The sequence below is a fragment of the Theropithecus gelada genome, chromosome 1, assembly GCF_003255815.1.
Source record: "Theropithecus gelada isolate Dixy chromosome 1, Tgel_1.0, whole genome shotgun sequence".
Taxonomy (NCBI): Eukaryota; Metazoa; Chordata; class Mammalia; order Primates; family Cercopithecidae; genus Theropithecus; species Theropithecus gelada.
The window spans coordinates 951302-970585 of NC_037668.1; the positions used below are offsets into that span (position 1 = coordinate 951302).

Consider the following 19284-nt stretch of genomic DNA (forward strand, 5'->3'; position numbering starts at 1 on the left):
TTAATCCAGTCTCCCATTGATGGGCATTTAGGTTGATTCCATGTCTTTGCTATTGTGAATAGTGCTGCAGTGAACATATACATGCATGTGTCCTTATGATAGATTTGTATTATTTTGGGTATATACCTAGTAATGGGTTTGCTGGGTCAAATGGTAGTTCTGTTTTTTAGGTCTTTGAAGAATCACCACACTGTCTTCCACAGTGGTTCAATTAATATACATTCCCACCAACGGAATATTAGCCTTCCCTTTTTCCTGCGGCCTCACCAGCATCTGTTGTTTTTTGACTTTTTAAAAATAGCCATTCTGATTGGTGTGAGATAGTACCTCATTGTGGTTTTGATTTGCATTTCTTTAATGATCAGTGATTTTGAGCCATTTTTCATATGCTTGTGGGTCACCTATATGTCTTTTGAACAGTGTTCATATCCTTTGCCCACTTTTTAATGGGGTTTTTTCTTGTAAATTTAAGTTCCTTATAGATGCTGAATATTAGACCTTTGTCAGATGCATAGTTTGCAAATATTTTCTCCCATTGTATGGGTTGTCCGTTTACTCCGTTGATAGTTCCTTTTGTTGCGCAGAAGCTCTTTAGTTTAATTAGATTTCATTTGTCAGTCGTTGCTTTTGTTGCAATTGCTTTTGGCATCTTTGTCTTGAAATCTTTGCCAATTCCTATGTCCAGAATGGTACTGCCTAGGCTGTCTTCCAGGGTTTTTATAGTTTTGAGTTTTACATTTAAGTCTTTAATCCATCTCAAGTTGATTTTTGTATATGGTGTATGGAAGGGGTCCAGTTTCAGTCTTCTGCATGTAGCTAGCCAGTTATCCCAGCACCATTTATTGAATAGGGAGTCCTTTCCACATTGTTTTTGTCAGCTTTGTCAAAGATCAGATGGCTGTAGGTGTGCGGCCTTGTATCTGGGCTCACTATTCTGTTCCATTGAACTGCGTGTCTGTTTTTGTACCAGTGTCATGCTGCAAAACCTTCTTTTCTATTAGGTTCATCACATGGGTGAAACCATTGTCAGTTGAAAACAAACAGGAGGTTCCATGGGTAGGCCCACGCCAAGGGAATTTTCCTCTTGTGGATCCACAAAAGAAAAATAAATTTTGGTGCCATGCGGCTTGCACTTATCTGCAGCAAGACAGTCTAGTTCCCTTAACCCCATTGTGTGTCTGGGAAAAGATAGTGAAAATATTTCCATAAGAGGCAAAGACAACAAGAAAGCTACAAGCTTGCTGTGCAAAGTTGTGAAAATGTCATGGTAAAGAAGCACCACATGCTAATTTTTTTTTTTTTTTTTTTTGAGACAGAATCTCATTCCATCGTCCAGGCTGGAATGCAGTGGTGCAATCTTGTCTCACTGCAACCTCCACCTCCCAGGTTCAAGCAGTTTTCTTGCCTCAGCCTCCAGAGTAGCTGGGATTACAGGCACGCACCCCAATGCCGGGCTAAATTTTGTACTTTTAGTAGAGATGAGATTTCACCATGTTGACCAGCCTGGTCTCAAACTCCTGACCTCAAATGATCTACCCTCCTCGGCCTCCCAAAGTGTAGGGATTATAGGTGTGAGCCACGCTCCCGGCATTTTTTGTTTGTTTGTTTTTTTGTTTTTTTGAAACAGAGTCTCACTCTGTCACCAGGCTGGAGTGCAGTTGGTGTGATCTTGGCTCACTTCAACCTCCATCTACTGGGCTCAAGTGATTCTCCTGATTCAGCCTCCCGAGTAGCTGGGATTACAGGCATGTGCCACCAAGCCCAGCTAATTTTTTGTATTTTTAGTAGAAACAGGGTTTCACTATGTTGGCCAGGTTAGTCTCAAACTCCTGACCTCAAATGATCTGTCCGCCTTGGCCTCCCAAAGTGCTGGGATTACAGGCGTGAGCCACCGTGCCTGGCTGATTTTAACAGCTTTTTTTTTTTAACTGGAGAAATCTATTTGCTATGTACACACCACAGAAAAATTGCCCCCAACCCTGAAAAAAAAAGGTCATGCAAGAAAATCAGATTCATAATATAAAAAAAGTATGTATCTAAAGTAGACAAAAATATGGCTTATGTTTTAAAAAGAAAATATGTAAAATTTCACTATGAATTGCTTAGATTTGCATGTGACTTAGTACTTATTTCATATTAACCATACCCAGTTGCTATGATAAGTCTCTATGTTTTAGAATAGGTATTCTTTAAAAATACCTGTTTTTAAGCCAGAACATATACGTTACATTTGTGCATCCATGTGTAAGCTATCCTGCTTGGTATGGAACCAAGATACTAAAAGATTAATAAAATAATTTTTAAAATATTCAGTCACAGACTAGCAAAGAATATATTTCCTCAAGTTTTCTGGGCCACACTGCTGACTTGGATTAATGCAGTCTGAAATTTCAGATGTAAATACCAGTCAGTATTAGTTGTTAGTTGTCAAAACTAAAAAGCAGTTGAGTTGGGAGGACCTTCACAATGTTGGCTCTTAAATCATAAGTAAAATTATTCTTAGAGCTGGACCATAGTAAGCAGAAACCCTTTTCTTAGCTCAAACCCTACAAATTGACTCTTAACATTCATAACCATGCCCTTTTAGGTGCTTTAAAACGGCACACTGATTTTGCAGTCTATAGTTTGTCTATACTTTGTCAGAGGTCAGGTAACTCTAGCACAAAAAAACTATAATGTGGAACTGGGGAGGACTTCAGTGGCACTATTCCAATTTTATTGATCCATACTTTTGCTTTCAACCTTGCATTGAGACCTCCTTGTGTGTCGGTTTCTAACATGTCACCAACTATCACACAGTCCACAGGTTGTACTCCAAGGAGATTGCAGCAGTAATAAAATATGGAAGGTGCTGGCTTCTCCCCTCTCTGCTGTTCACCTACAACAGCTTGGACATAGGACTGACAGGCACAAGCCTCATGAAGAGTAGATGGAAGACAGGATCTGTATTTAAGGAGCTGATTATGGGTTTATAAAGATGAAAAAAGCGTGTGGCAGTAGTCTTAAAAAACTTTTAATGATGGTGATGGAAAGTGGGGAGGAGGTAGAGGAAGAGGGAAATGGAGGAGATGTGAGTATAGAATGAGAACCAGCCCCCAGATTATCTTTGGTACATTGGGGTATTAGCTTAGATTAATTTGTGGTAGGAACCCCCCAGATCTCAGTGCATTACAACAACAAAGGTTTATTTCTCATTTGTGTTGTCCATTGTTGTTTGGCTGGGGCTTTGCTCTACATCCTCTACTTTCTAGTACTGAGGCTGAAGGGCTAGTCTGGGACATAGCCAAGGGAAAAGAGAAAATAGTGGAGCCATACAATGGCTTTTAAAGCTTCTGCTGGGAAGTAGCACGTGTATCTTCTACATACATTCCAGGCCGAGCACAGTGGCTCACATCTGTAATCCCAGCACTTTAGGAGGCCGAGGCGGAAGGATCGCTTGAGCCCAGGAGTACTAGACCAGCCTGGGCAACAAAGTGAGGCCTTGTCTCTGCAAAGAAACTTAAAAAAAGGAATTAGCCAGGTATGGTGGCACATACCTGTGGTCCTAGCTGCATGGGAGGCTGAGGCGGGAGGATCGCTTGAGCCCAGGACATCAAGGCTTCAGTGAGCTATAACCATGCCACTGCACTCCAGTCTGGGTGACAGAGTAAATCCTCATCTTAAAAAACAAAGACAAAAACAAACCTACACATGACCATGGCCAAACCTGGTATCAGTGGGTGGGAGGGAGAAGCCTTGGGCGACTGTGCAGTAAAAGTTTTTGAACAAATATGTTATCTCCTGCTGTGGGATATTACACTATGAGGAAGCCACAATTCAAGTGTGGGGTGCTTGTTAACTGTTAATACAGCATCCTAGCCTTTGAGCAGGAAAGAGATAAGTGGGTGAGCCACAGCTAAATTTTTATCTATGTTCAGGCTGCTGTTGGTGGTGCTGGGTTATGTCCAGAGAAATGAATGACTGTGTGTAAAAGGAAATGCAAGACATTTATTCATAATTCATTACTTAACCTATAATTACTTGCCTACTTTTACTTACAATAAATTTTCATAGTTTAAGAGAAATTGTCATTGTTTAAAAAATAACAAAACTTAGTTTAATGGGGAACTCTCAATACAATTTAGGGAGCTCCTGCTTTTATATCCTCCAGATCCTCTAATCCAGTTCTTTGTGCATAAGTAAATTATTTTGTTAATTGAATGAATGTATCTGTGAGGTTTTGCTGTACATACGTATAGTAAGATTTACATTATGTCTAGCACAATGCCGTGTCTTTTGGGGAAGTATGTCTCTTATTTTAAGGACATGAAGAGTATAAGCTAAAGAACTGTATCGGCCGGGCGCGGTGGCTCAAGCCTGTAATCCCAGCACTTTGGGAGGCCGAGACGGGCGGATCACAAGGTCAGGAGATCGAGACCATCCTGGCTAACACGGCGAAACCCCGTCTCTACTAAAAAAAAACACAAAAAATTAGCCGGGCGAGGTGGCGGCGCCTGTGGTCCCAGCTACTCGGGAGGCTGAGGCAGGAGAATAGCAGGAACCCGGGAGGCGGAGCTTGCAGTGAGCTGAGATCTGGCCACTGCACTCCAGCCTGGGCGACAGAGCGAGACTCCGTCTCAAAAAAAAAAAAAAAAAAAAAAAAAAAAAAAAAAAAAAAAAAAAAAAGAACTGTATCAACTATGGGAGATTTCTGGGTTACTCTCTAATGGATTAAGGGTTTTAATTTATGTGTGATATATAGGCCGATTTTGGTACTGTTGTGTTTCTTTGTACTGGGAGTTAGATTTTTATTTTAGTTTGACTACCTCAGATTCCTTCACCTGTTGCACGGGTAGTAAAAAGCAGACAGTACAATCTGTATATGAAACAAGACTGAAGGAGAGAGAGAGACTAAGCAGGAAAGGAGAGTGAGAAAGAAAGGATGAAATCAAGATGACAGAGAAAATGAGATTTGATTAAGGTAAAGACACAGTTGTTTCAGGAAACAGCATGGTTAGTGCAAGCATTTTTTTAACTGCCCCAAATAGTTGCCACATTTTCTTGATGTGTGTGTGTGTGTGTGTGTGTGTGTGTGTGTGTGTGTATATAATTTTTTTTATCAGGTCTCCAGATTGACAGTGAGTTTTTTTGTCTTAGGTGTATACTCTTGATGTACCAGATGCATTCTATTACTGTTATAGTCCAGACCCTGGTAGTGCAAAGGGAAAAGATGCCATTATGGAAGCAATGGCTGACCAGATAGTTACAGTGTGTGCCACCTTGGATGAAAATCCCGGAGTAAGATATAAAAGGTAGGACCCTCAGCATCTGCACATGTTATGCTTCCTATTTACCATTCACTATAGAGGTAAGTAATGTCTCTGTACCTTTGCAGATTGGTTTACAAAATTTATTTCCTTTGTATAATTACCATGCTATACATATAGGAGATTTAAAGCTTGTGGTTTAAATTTCAGAATAGCAGGCCGGGCGCGGTGGCTCAAGCCTGTAATCCCAGCACTTTGGGAGGCCGAGACGGGCGGATCACGAGGTCAGGAGATCGAGACCATCCTGGCCGACACGGTGAAACCCCGCCTCTACTAGAAAATACAGAAAAACTAGCCGGGCGAGGTGGCGGGCGCCTGTACTCCCAGCTACTCGGGAGGCTGAGGCAGGAGAATGGTGTGAACCCGGGAGGCGGAGCTTGCAGTGAGCTGAGATCCGGCCACTGCACTCCAGCCTGGGCGGCACAGCGAGACTCCGTCTCAAAAAAAAAAAAAATAAATAAATAAATAAATAAATAAATAAATTTCAGAATAGCAAATAGCTTCTGTTACTGAATTTCAGAGCCTAAATTCGGTACATTTTACAGACAGTTTTTCATCACTTTAAGGAATGCTTAGAGGAAATGTCTTTATAGTCACATAGGGAATACAGTGTTACAATTAATGCTTTTCATTAAATCACCAGCAAATCTAAATGGCCATATTCTCTGGATACCTGTTACAATGTCTAAGTATCTAATCTCAGTGCCTATTCTAAATAAATTTTGGGGTTTTTTTAAAGAGGTAAAATTTAACTTTAGTACTATATACTTTGACTTATATACTTCTTTTTAAAAATGAAGTTTACTGTAAAGTACATAAATTGTCTATACAGTAAGTCCTCACTTAATGTCGTTGATGGATTCTTGGAAACTGACAAAACCAATCTTACCATAGGCTAATTGATATAAACAAGAATTAAGTTCCTTGGTTATGTACTGTCACCAAACTTCTGCATAAAGACCTGAAACACTTCTAATATTAAACATTGAAAGAAATGTGATTGTATGTACATTTAAGAAAGATTAATAAAAACAAGATCATTATTTGCCCAGTTATTCTAGTTCAGGCTCATTAGAAGGATGACCAGAGCTCATCCCAGCAGCTCATGGCACAAGGCAGGAATGCACCCAGATTAGGATACCATCCCACTGCAGGGCACACTACACACATCCACACTCACTCGGACTGGGACAATTTAGACATGCCAGTTAACCAAACATGCTGCACATCTTTGGGATGTGGGAGGAAACCGGAGTACCAGGAGAAAACCCATGCAGACATGGAGCGATCATGCCAATGCCGTACAGACAGTGGCCCCAGCCAGGAATCTATTTTTTTTTTTTCCTCAGCATTATAATGAGATGACGAACAAAATGACATTATTTGAGGACCTGCTAGATATGGCATGATAATTCATTCCAAAATGAACATATCCATCTAACCCTACCAAGATCAAAAAAAAATAGAACATTAACAGCATCTCAGAGGCCTCTCTCATGATCTCTCCCAGCTCTCCCGTCCCCTTTTCTTCCCTAGAGATGACTGCCATCTGACTTTTAACATATAGTTTAATTTTGCCTGATTTTGAACTGGTAGAAACGGAACCACATGATATTTTTTGTTTTTGACTTCTTTGCTCAGCATTGTTTTCTGAGAGTCATCCATGTTGTTTGTTGTGTGTGTCAGGCAGTTTTAGTTTTAATTTTGGTCTGCTAGTTCATGTGTGATCCTCTCACCTCAGTTTCCTTATCTATGAAATAAGAATGATTAAATAATACCTACCTTATACAGTTGTTTTTAGAGTTAAATGAATTAATATCTATAAAGTATTCCTCACTAATAAATATGGTAGTAAATATATTGCACTACTTGTAATAAGTATTATTACTCATTTGTCTTTTAAAAAGTCCTTTAATTTGAACATTGGCATTTGTCAAGTTAGCTGGCTGAACTGTTTGATTTTAAATTCATGTAGTACTTTAAGTCACATTACTCTTCACTTACCATTTGAAAATTCCACTATAAATACTTAGAAAAAGTATAGTGATCTCCTGGGAGATTAAGTGATCTCCTCAATTCAGGTATTACCAAACAAGCTCTTTATTCATACCTTGGGTATTAGAAACATTCTTTTTCTTACTTTTTTTTTTTTTTTTTTTTTTTTTTGAGATGGGATCTCTCCATGTTGCCCAGGCTGGTCTCAAACTCCTGGGCTCAAGCAATCCGCCTGCCTCTGCCTCCCAAAGTGCTGGGATTACCTTTTTCTTATAAGAGATGTGCTAATTACATTCTGGACTCAGTGGAGCTGAGCTAAGTGGTTTGGCTCCTGGTAAGAGTTTAGTAACTGTTGAAGCTTCTGCTGTTGGTGATTGGTTATGTTCAGGGAAATGAGAAAACATAGCCAATTTATAATTGTGTCGCTCACATAGGGGCTAGTTTTGAGTTACGCTAATAAATAATCTGTAATCCTGTCTTTTAAAATTCTACCTGCTTTCACAAAATATTCCTTTACACTCTATCGACTTTAAAGTATAATTTTAAAATGAAGTTTCTTTCTTTTGAAAATATTGTACAAAGAGTTTAATGAATTACCCTTTATAGATGTTGCTTTATTTATTTATTTATTTATTTATTTATTTATTTATTAAAGACAGAGTCGTGCTCTGTCGCCCAGGCTGGAGTGCAATGGCATGATCTTGGCTCACTGCAAACTCTGCCTCCTGGCTTCACGCCATTCTCCTACCTCAGCCTCCCAAGTAGCTGGGACAACAGGCGCCCGCCACCACACCTGGCTAATTTTTTTGTATTTTTTAGTGGAGACAGGGTTTCACCATGTTAGCCAGGATGGTCTCGATCTCCTGACCTCATGATCCACCTGCTTCGGCCTCCCAAAGTGCTGGGATTACAGGCGTGAGCATTATTTGTTTTTAAGGTATAAGACCTAAAGAGTCTGTAAAACTTTGAAGCCCTCACAATAAGACCTCCCATTTTCGAGGTTGGTGTGCTGGTGAAGAGCCTTTTTCTTTCTCTCTCTTTTTTCTCAATTTTTGTGGATACATAGTAGGTGTATATATTTATGGGGTACATGACATATTTTGATACAGACATACAATGCATAATAGTCACATCAGGGTAAACGGGGTATCTATCACCTCAAGCATTTATCCTTTCTTTGTGTTAAAAACAATCCAATTATACTCTTAGTTATTTTTAAATGTACTGTAGTCACGCTGTTGTGCTATCAAATACTAGATCTTACTCATTCTACCTATAATTTTGTACCCATTACCCATCCCCACTAAACCCTTGACCACCACTCCTGCCCCTTTCCAGCCTCTGGTAACCATCTTTCTACTTTCTCCATGAGTTCAATTGTTTTCATTTTTAGCTCCCAGAAGCAAGTGAGAACATAAGAAATGTTCTTTCTGTGCCTGGCTTATTTTGCTTAACATGGTGACCGCCAGTTCCATCTATGTTGTTGTAAATGTCAGGATCCATTCTTTTTTATGGCTGAATAGTACTCCATTCTGTCAATGTGCCACATTTTCTTTATCCATTCATATGTTGCTTCCAAATCTTGGCTGTTGTGAATAGTGCTACAGTAACATGGAGTACAGATTGATATACAGATTTCCTTTCTTTTGGACATATATATTTAGCAGTGAGATTGCTGGATCACATGGTAGTTCTCTGTTTAGTTTTTTGAGGAACCTCCACATTGTTCTCCTTAGTAATTATACTAATTTACATTCTCACCAACAGTGTATGAGGGTTCCCTTTTCTCCATATTCTTGCCAGCGTGTGTTTATATTGCCTGTCTCTTGAATAAAAGCCATTATAACTGAGGTGAAATGATATCTCATTATAGTTTTGATTTGCATTTCTCTGATAATTAATTATGTGTATGAGCACCTTTTCATATACCTGTTTGCCATTTGTATGTCTTCTGTTGAGAAATATCCAGAGCTTTCGCCCATTTTTAAATCAGATTATTTTTTCCTATGGAGTTATTTGTGCTCCATATCTATTCTTATTAATTTTTTGTCAGATAGGTAGTTTGCAAATATTCTCTTCCATTCTGTGGGTTGTCTCTTCACTTTGTTGATTGTTTATTGTGCAGAAGCTTTTTAACTTGATGTGATTCCATTTGTCCATTTTTGCTTTGGTTGCCTGTGCTTATGGGGTGTTACTCAAGAATGTCCCACAGAGAAATCTGCCCAGTTCAGTGTCCTAGAGAGTTTCCCCAATGTTTTCTTGTGGTAGTTTCATAGTCTGAGGTCTTAGATTTAACTCTTTAATCCATTTTTATTTGATTTTTGTATATGGCAAGAGATAGGGGTCTAGTTTCATTCTTCTGCATATGGATATCCATTTTTCCCAGCACCATTGATTGAAGAGACTATCCTTTCCCCAATGCATGTTCTTGGCACCTTTGTTGAAATTGAGTTAATGGTAGATGTATGATTTGTTTCTGGGTTCTATATTCTGTTCCATTAGTCTCTATGTCTGTCTTTATGCCAGTACCATGCTGTTTTGGTTACTACAGCCCTGTAGTATATTTGAAGCCAGGTAATGTGATTTCTGCAGTTTTGTTCTTTTTGCTTAGGATAGCTTTGGCTATTCTGGGTCTTTTGGGGTTCCATCTACATTTTAATTTTTTTTTATTTCTGTGAAGAATGTCATTGATATTTTGATAGGGATTGCATTGAATCTGTAGATAACTTTGGGTAGTATGGACATTTTAACAATATTTGTACTTCCAATCCATGAACGTGGAACATCTTTCCTTTTTTAATTTCCTCTTCAACTTCTTTTACAGAGCTGTTTTTCAGCATTTTTCTTGTAGATTTGGAAGTTACACTAATACCACTGGTCCTGAAGTTACAATTTAGGGTACAGTGTTATTTTAGAAGATAATGATATACAAGATTTTATGCAAAAGGCATTGGAAAGTTGATGATGTTAGCATGTGGGCAAATCTCACACTGCTAGTGGGAGGGATGTTGATCAACTAATTTGTAGAGTAATTAATAATATTGAAAAAAGTACGTATATGCTGTATGACCCAGAAATTATATTTTTACGTGTAATATACCTAGAGAAACATGTACATGTAATATACCTAGATACATATATACCAATGTTTGTTTCAGTGTTTATAATAGTATAATAAGAATGACTCATATGTCCATCTTTAGAGAAATCAATACATAAAATCCAGTATAATCATGATGGAATACTATATAGGAGATAAAATGAATAAATCCGATATGTGTGTCAATATCAATGTAGATACACCTCAAACACACACACATACACACACACACACACACGAAACAGAAATGACTGGAGGGAGAATATACATGAAATTAATGACACTGGTTGTCTTGGTTTGAGGCAGGGGTATGGGAGAGGACCAGGACTTAGGAGCAAAATAAAAGGAACTGCAGCTTTACATGTTATTTTATTTCCTTTATATTAAAAAATCTGAAGCAGATATAAGATTTGTCCTTGTAAATTCCAAATATATCGATATAACATTATTTGATATATTATCTGAACTTTTACATGTTTATAAAATAATTTTTCATTTTGTAAACATTTTTTAAATTCCATGGTTTAATTTTAGAATTAATTCATGATATTATAAAGTATATACTGAAAGAAAGATAATTGTTGGACCTTTTTTTCTATGTCTAGTAAACCTCTAGATAATGCCAGTAAACTTGCACAGCTTGTTGAAAAAAAGCTTGAAGACTACTACAAGATTGACGAAAAGAGCCTAATAAAGGTAATGTATGCAAGGCAAATAGTGTCTATGCATAAAGTCTGTCTTATTTCTTTGTAAGCCAAAGAAACTTGCTCATTCATTTTCTAGTATTGGTTTGGGAGTCATTAACATAGATCTTCAATACTGATTTGAGAATCATTAACATACACAGTTGGCAAACCTTAATAGATGGTATGGTTTAGAGGGGATTCTATTAACTAACAGATTTTGAAGTCAGCACTGTGCCCAAATCTAGTTCTGCCATTTAATTCATAGTTAATGTCTATTTGGGCAAATTATGTAACTCCTATGTAACTACATTTTCTTTTCTATAAAATGGGAATAATAAAAGAATACCTATTTTAAAAGTTATGATTAAGTGAGTTAATACATGCAAAGTCCTTAGAGTAATTCTTGCCATTGAGTAAACATTTAATAAATGTGGGAATTCCTATTATCACTAGCTGTGTGACCTTGAGTTTGTTTTTCCATCTGTGAAATAGATGAAGTAATATATACCTTGCTAGGCGGTGTGAGGATTAAGTTAGTATGTAAGTGTATTTGGCACCAATGGGAATTTAATAAATGGCAGCTGTTGTTATCCTATGGAGATAATATAATCAAAGACTAAGGTTGAAATCTGGGAAATACCAGCATTTACATGTGGGTGAGAGAATGAAGAGCTTGAGGAGACTGACAGAGGTGGTGCCAGAGGGCTAGGAAGCCATATTACAGTAGCTGGAGAATGAAGAAAAGGAACTGTTGCTAGTTTAGAAGAGGAGTTGTGCCAGGAAACCACCAATTAGAATACTGTGTAATAAGTGGAATGTAATAAGAAGAATACAGAGAGTATAATGGAAATATAGTCCCAGGCTTATCTTCTTCTAAACTGGAGTGTTGGAAGGCATCCCAAGAGGAAAGGCCCTTTAGCTTGAAGAATGAGCATAACATGATAAAGAGGGAGTTTACTGCATGGAAAACAGGATTCTTCAGGTAGAGGCAATAGAGAAAAAGGCAAAATCCACAATTAAACGATGTGGCTGGAATGGAAGATATAAACTTAGATGTTAGGTTAGTTACCTTAAAAGTTACCTGTTTTTGGTTTAGAGGCCTAGTGAAGGCTGTTATTCTGGTTGTAGTTTTGAAGGCAGAATGGCTTAGTACACATAGTCGATAGTGAATAAATGTTTGTTGAATGAAGAGATATACAATCAAATATGCTTTTAGTCCTTCATGTGTTCAGTGGAAAAAGAGCAAAATCCATAAAAATTAAACTTGTCCTTTCCATTCTTTCTGCCTGGAAAATTAATCATCCTTCAAATACTTGATACCTTTCCTTTATTCAGGGACACCTGATAAAGTGATAAAGTGTCACCTCATTTTTGAAGGCTTTCCTGACTCTTCAGGCCAAGTGATGCTTCCTCCCACATGCTGTCATAAGCCCTAAGCCTGCTATAGAACTTATATTGCACTTTTTCCTATTTATATTTCTGAAGCTTCATAGTTCACATTTTTGAGGGCTTGCTGTGCTGTGTTTCATGGCATGATTATATTTAACCTTTACAATAATCTTATAAGGCAAAGATTCCATAATTATGTTTCATTTTACAAAGAGAATACTGCCATATAAACAAGATAAGCATTTTGTCCAAACTTGTACTGCAAGATTGTGATCAAAGGTAGACTCAAATTCAGACCTGACTGATTTCCAAGGCTGTGCTCTGAACCACCATATCATACTGTCTCAAAATTTAATTAAATGAATGTGCTTAATTTTAAAATATTTTAAAAACATAGCCTATAAAATATACCTGTTATATGTAAATAAATAGAAAATGTTTGTATAATGAGTTATAGTTATTATTGCTTTGAATAATAATCCAAAGAATTTATTACTTTTTAAAATGAAGTATGAAAGATACTGACATTAACAATATGTTTCCAGCACTATTATCCAGTTTAGTGATGTTTGCGAATTAATGATAACAAGGCTTTCATTGTGATTTATCATCTTAGTTGGTATCAGTACAGTCTTTTAAAATAGCATAACGGTTAAGAGCACAGACGTTGGAGCAAACCTGCATTTGAATCTCCATTCTGCCTCATACTACCTGTGTGATTTGGGCAAGTTACTTCATTTCAGGCTGCAATGCCCTCATGGTCAACTGGAGATGATAATGCCTGTCTCACAGGATTATTAAAAGAATTAGATGAAATAATCCATGTATTTTTGTTTAGTAAAATGTCTAATACATAGAGCTCAAGTAGTAGCTACCATTCATAATTTATGCTTTTTGGAACTCAATTCATAAGAATTGAGTGCTTTTGGAACTCAATTCATAAGAAAATAGATTTAGTGCAAACAAAATGTTACTTTTTTAAAAGGAACTTTCAGGTTATTATACAGTTGTCCCTTGGGAAACACAGGAGGGTTGGTTCCAGGACCTCCTGTGTATACCAAAATCCACACATACTCAAGTCCTGCATCAGCCCAGCAAAACCTACATATCTGGAAAGTCAGCCCTTCGTACATGCAGGTTTCACATCCTGCGAATACTGTATTTTCTATCTGTTATTTAGTTGAAAAAACTGAGTGTTAAGTGTACCCACGCAGTTCAAACCCATGTTATTAAATGTACCCTCTTACTCTAATTACAAAAGCTTTTAGTTATGTAGTCTTCATTTTTTCTCTCATGCTACTCGGATTTTTCTTTGTGTTGTTATAACTTCACATTCTTAAGACAATTAACCATTTGTTTTGTTTTGTTGTATGTTTTTGGGGGGGGAAAGGGATAGAACTTAGGAAAAGCCTGCTTTGTATTCTAAGATATTAAAAATATGTTCACACTAAGAAATTGAAGCTGCTTAAGATGATTTTATCTTGTTATTCTAGGGTAAAACTCATTCACAGCTCTTAATAATTGATCGTGGCTTTGATCCTGTGTCCACTGTCCTGCATGAACTGACCTTTCAGGCAATGGCATATGATCTACTACCAATTGAGAATGATACATACAAGCAAGTATAACTTGAAGGGCATATAAAGGGCATATACAAACAGGATAGAATATGAGCATTTAATGATTTCTATAGGCACCGGAAATCCAAAAGCCCCTGTAACCTTTTCTATTCAGAGACTTTATCCTTCTCTTATTCCTACAGTTATAGTCTTTCACAGATATGTTGACCTTGTAAATTAAAGCGTAATTTGATTGCTTTGGAGCATTTTTGGTGTGTTTGCTTCCTTAACTATGTGTACAGCAGAGCTACGTTTAAACACATGGAATTTGACCCTTTTACTTTTAAAAGTAAATATCAGGCTCACTATCATAATTTATTGAAGGAGAAACCATATTCAAAATTGTTAGGCTATAATTGTTCTGAATCATACATTCAAAAGTCTGTGTCTTATCAACATAATGTATTTTAGAAGATTGGAACACTAGAAAACTAAATAGGATGGCTGTTGAGAGCAACAGGCATAGTTTTACCATTTTGGTACCTTCTACTGAGTTAATCTTGGCATAAACATATTTACTTTAAAAGTAATGTCAAATAAAAACCTAAATGAAAAATGAAATAGTTTTTCTATCAAGGAATCATCTTACTGTATCTCTGTCATTTATGGTGTGTGTTATGTTTTACATACATTATAAATGTTATTTGATATCATGATTTCTAAATCCAAACTGGTATTTGTCAGCTAAGATTCACTACTTGAGTACACTAATAAAAATGAAAATTAGTTTTCTGAAATTTTATGTTTAAACCAATTTGGTAGTTTTAAGATACAGACACTTGTGATAGTGATGATACTGTTTTTTTCTTAAATATTGTTACTGTATTTTCTATTGTATTTTTATTTGCATTCTGGTCGAATCTTGGTTTCTGAGTTTTTCTCTATATTATCTGTATTAATGTTAGATAACATAGCTATTTTTCTAATATAAAAGTTATTTTAAGCAGTTTATTCAGAGGGGATATTATTTACCTCTGTTACCCTTTAGGTCTCTAAACCTGCGTTGCTCAAAAGGTTTAGAAGAGAATTAATAAACCAATGGATAGTAAAGGATTTAGTTCCAGACTGTAGATATAAATTTTAGACATTTCTAACCTAATATTTAAAATATGTATCTCTTTAGGTTTGCTGGCAAGCAAAGCAAGGTTTAATTTTTTTTAAGTAGAGACTTCTTTAAAAAGCCACTATACTCCCTTCTTTCTGATTCAAAAAAATTCAGAGATAAGAATTCGATGGGAGTAAAGCTCCCTGTGTTTTGGGCTCTATCACAATTTTTTTTTTTTTTTTTTTTTTTTTGAGACAGAGTCTCACTCTGTCACCTAGGGTGGAGTGTAGTGGCATGATCTCGGCTCACTGCAGCCTCTGCCTCCCAGGTCAAGTGATTCTCCTGCCTCAGCCTCCCAGGTAGCTGGGATTACAGGCACCCGTCACCACACCTGGCTAATTTTTGTATTTTTAGTAGAGGCGGGGTTTCGCCATGTTGGCCAGGCTAGTCTTGGACTCCTGACCTCAGGTGATCCGCCTGCCTCGGCCTCCCAAAGTGCCAGGATTACAGGGGTGAGCAACCACACCCAGCCTTCATCACAATTTTTTATGGAAACAGAATACAAAACAGGAAGCTCTAAGTGTCCAGATTCAAGTTTTCATGTTGGTGACTTCTTTAAATTTAGTTTTTTTTTTCCGTTTTGTTTTGTTTTTTTGAGACAGAACCTCACTCTGTCGCCCAGGCTGGAGTGCAGTGGCACAATCGCCTCATTGCAGCCTTCGTCTTCTGAGTTCAAATGATTCTCGGCCTCAGCCTCCCAAGTAGCTGGGACTACAAGTGTGTACCACTGTGCCCGGCTAATTTTTGTATTTTTAGTAGAAATGGAATTTTGCCATGTTGGCCAGACTGGTCTCAACTCCTGGCCTCAAATGATCCACCTGCCTCAGCCTCCCAACTAAATTTACTTTTAAAATGGGATATTCATATCACCTGAGTATTGTCAGGCTTGCTACTCTTATCTTTGTTTGCAAATCACTTATAAGTCAAAGGTATTGTATAAGAACAAAGTGGTATTTTAAATGACAAAAGGGCTTTCATCCTTAGTGCAGCCTTATATAATTGAGCACAGTGATTCTGTCTTTGGACATCTGTAATCCACACAGGTGGATGGTTTTACAGAATTGATGTGTAATTTATGGGGGCTATAGAAACGATTATATTCATATAGCAAAGTCTACATTTAGTATTTGTAGTTCAGAGCTAGGAAAATTCAGTGCAGTCCTTCCTGATCTTGACTCAGGAAATCAGGTAGTTTCAAGAATGATTCCATCTTCTCTAGTTCCACAAATGGAAGGAAGGTATCTGCATAAAAAGATAAGGGGAAGCAGTCAGGAAGCCCATTTTGAATAGTTTCATGAATCCTTTAAATTGTTGCTCACTTCAGTAGAACTCATTAAAGCTATCACAATTTTTATGGCTTACATTAATTTTTTTTCTCTCATTTTCTTTCTCATTCTGTAAAGGAGATGTGGTTATAGGGTTGGGGAAGAATAAAGAAACAGATGATAAATGTTTGTGAATTTTGTACCAATTCTGAAACACCTTCAATATTTAATAGGTTATATTGGGGAGGATATTCCTGTTTTGTTTGTTTTGTTTTGTTTGAGACAGAGTCTTGCACTGTCACCCAGGCTGGAGTGCAGTGGTGCGATCTCTGCTCACTACAAACTCCACCTCCCAGGTTCAAGTGATTCTCCTGCCTCAGCCTCCAGAATAACTGGGATTACAGGCGCGTGCCACCACGCCCTGCTAAGTTTTTGTATTTTTTTTTTTTTAGAGATGGGGTTTCACCCTGTTGGCAAGCTGGTTTTGAACTCCTGACCTCAAGTGATCCGCCCCCCTCGGCCTCTTAAAGTGCTAGAATTAACAGGCGTGAGAGACACCACACCTGGCCAGTATTCCTGTTCCTAATGGAGATTTGATAATTGTACTGTGGGTTATTAGCACATCAAAACAGTGTTTTAGGCAATTAGAACACAAAGCGTTAGTATATTCAGTCTTGTTCTTAAAGTTAATTGTAGCCCGTTGAATTTTTCTTTATAAGGTATAATTTTGCTGAACTAAAACTCTATAATAATGACACCTAAACCTAACATTTGAAAATGTCTTGGTAGGCTCAGTGCTTATTTTTAATGTAAGCATAGCAATGTGCCTTAGTTTTGAGTAGGTGTTCATTACCCCCCTAAAATAGTGGATTTTACTTTTCAGTTTCTTGAGTTGTGTCTTGAAATTATTGTTTGTAAAAATGTTTCTTTTGATTTTGGAGGGAAAAAAAAAATCAAAAAAATTTAGTGCTTCTCTCTACTTGTAGATATAAAACAGATGGAAAAGAAAAGGAGGCCATCCTTGAAGAAGAAGATGACCTCTGGGTTAGAATTCGACATCGACATATCGCAGTTGTGTTAGAGTATGTGAACCCATTTTAATTTTTATTCCATGTTTTTTAGACAGTATGTGATAGTACATTTTGTAACCTTAAAATAGTTCTGTAAAGAATTACATCTTAGAAATTTAAAGAATTCTCTCACAATTTGACAGGGAAATTCCCAAGCTTATGAAGGAAATTTCGTCAACAAAGAAAGCAACAGAAGGAAAAGTAAGTCTTACTTAACTTTCCAAATAATAGCGAAGGTGAATTTTAAACTTTGTTTAAAATCTTTATTTTATTTCTTTAACTTTTTATTTTTGGAAAATTCTAACACAGAGATAGAGAATGAACTCCTTCCTATATACCTATTGCCTAGTTTCAGTAGTTAACAACATTTTGTCTGTCCTGCTGCATTAAAATGTTTTTATTTTATTTTTTGAGACAGAGTCTCACTCTGCCATGTAGGCTGGAGTGCAGTTGCACCATCTCAGCTCACTGCAATCTCCACCTCCCAGGCTCAAGTGATTCTTTTGCCTCAGCCACTCAAGTAACTGGGATAACAGGTGTGCACCACCATACCTGTCTAATTTTTGTATTTTTAGTAGTGACAGGGTTTCGCCATGTTGGCCAGGCTGGTCTCGAACTCCTGGCCTCAAGTGATCTGCCCACTTTGGTGCTGGGATTACAGGTGTGAGCCACCGTGCCTGGCCGTAAAGTTTATATTCAGGCCATTTAGTCAATTTTATCAGTGCATTGTTGGGATTTTGTATTGAGATATAATTTATAAGTAAAGCACAGAAATTTTAAATTTACAGTGGATAACTTTTACTTATATATACACTGGAAACCACCACCCAAATCAAGATACAGAATATTTTCATCATTCTAGAATATTCCCTCTTGTCCTTTCCCAGTCAGTACCCATCCTGCCAGAGGTAAACTCTATTCTAATTTTCATCACCATAGATCCTGTTCTTGAACTTCACATAATGAGATTCACCTGTGTTACATATTTCAGTAATTCATTTTTTTCATTCGTGTATAGTAGTAATACTGTTATGTAAATATACAACAATTTGTTCATCTCCTTTTGATGGACATTTAGTTTATTTCCAGTTTGGGGTTATTATGAACAAAGCTGCTGTGGATTTTTTTGTACATGTCATTTGGTGGACGTACACACTCTTTCTCTTTGGTATATGAAGAGTAAAATTGTTGGGTTATAGGGTAGGATTGTGTTTAGCTTTAATAGGTGATGCCAAAAGTTTTGCAAAGTGTTTGAACTGATTTACATCCCCATCAGCAATAATTGAGTGTTCTAGTTGCTCCATATTGTCACTAACACTTGATATATTCTTGTCTTTATTTTCAATTAAAATTTCATTGCATGAGGTGGTATCTTATTGTGGTTTTAATTTCAATTTCTGTAATGTTCTTGTGCATATTTGCCATTTGGATAGTCTATTTTGTGAAGTGCCCATTTAAGGTCTTTGGCCCTTTTTTAATTGAGTTGTCTGTTTTTCTTACTGATTTGTAGAAGTTATTTTCTGGATATGAGTCCCATACATCTATTTATGTATGTATATATCTTTTGATGAACAGAAGATTTCAATTTTAATGAAATCTAGTTTATCAGTTTATTTCTTTTATACTTTCTCTGTGTCCTTAGAAGTCTTGGCTTACCCTGAGGTCTTTAATATATTCTTCTGTTTTCTTCAAGAAGAGCATGTAGTTGAATTTTGTTTTTTTATTTAGCCCCAAAATCTTTTAATTAGA

At 37.0% G+C, this 19284-nt stretch overlaps 1 protein-coding gene across 1 annotated transcript in view; it reads left to right on the forward strand.

The window, feature by feature from the left end:
• The window catches only part of STXBP3 (syntaxin binding protein 3), a 56635-nt gene that overhangs the window by 18215 nt on the left and 19136 nt on the right, over window positions 1–19284 (forward strand). The window contains exons 7-11 of the mRNA XM_025354088.1: window positions 5137–5291; window positions 11007–11097; window positions 13970–14094; window positions 17452–17547; window positions 17679–17736. Coding sequence (XP_025209873.1) covers window positions 5137–5291; window positions 11007–11097; window positions 13970–14094; window positions 17452–17547; window positions 17679–17736 — 525 coding nt within the window. The remainder of the gene's footprint in view (window positions 1–5136; window positions 5292–11006; window positions 11098–13969; window positions 14095–17451; window positions 17548–17678; window positions 17737–19284) is intronic.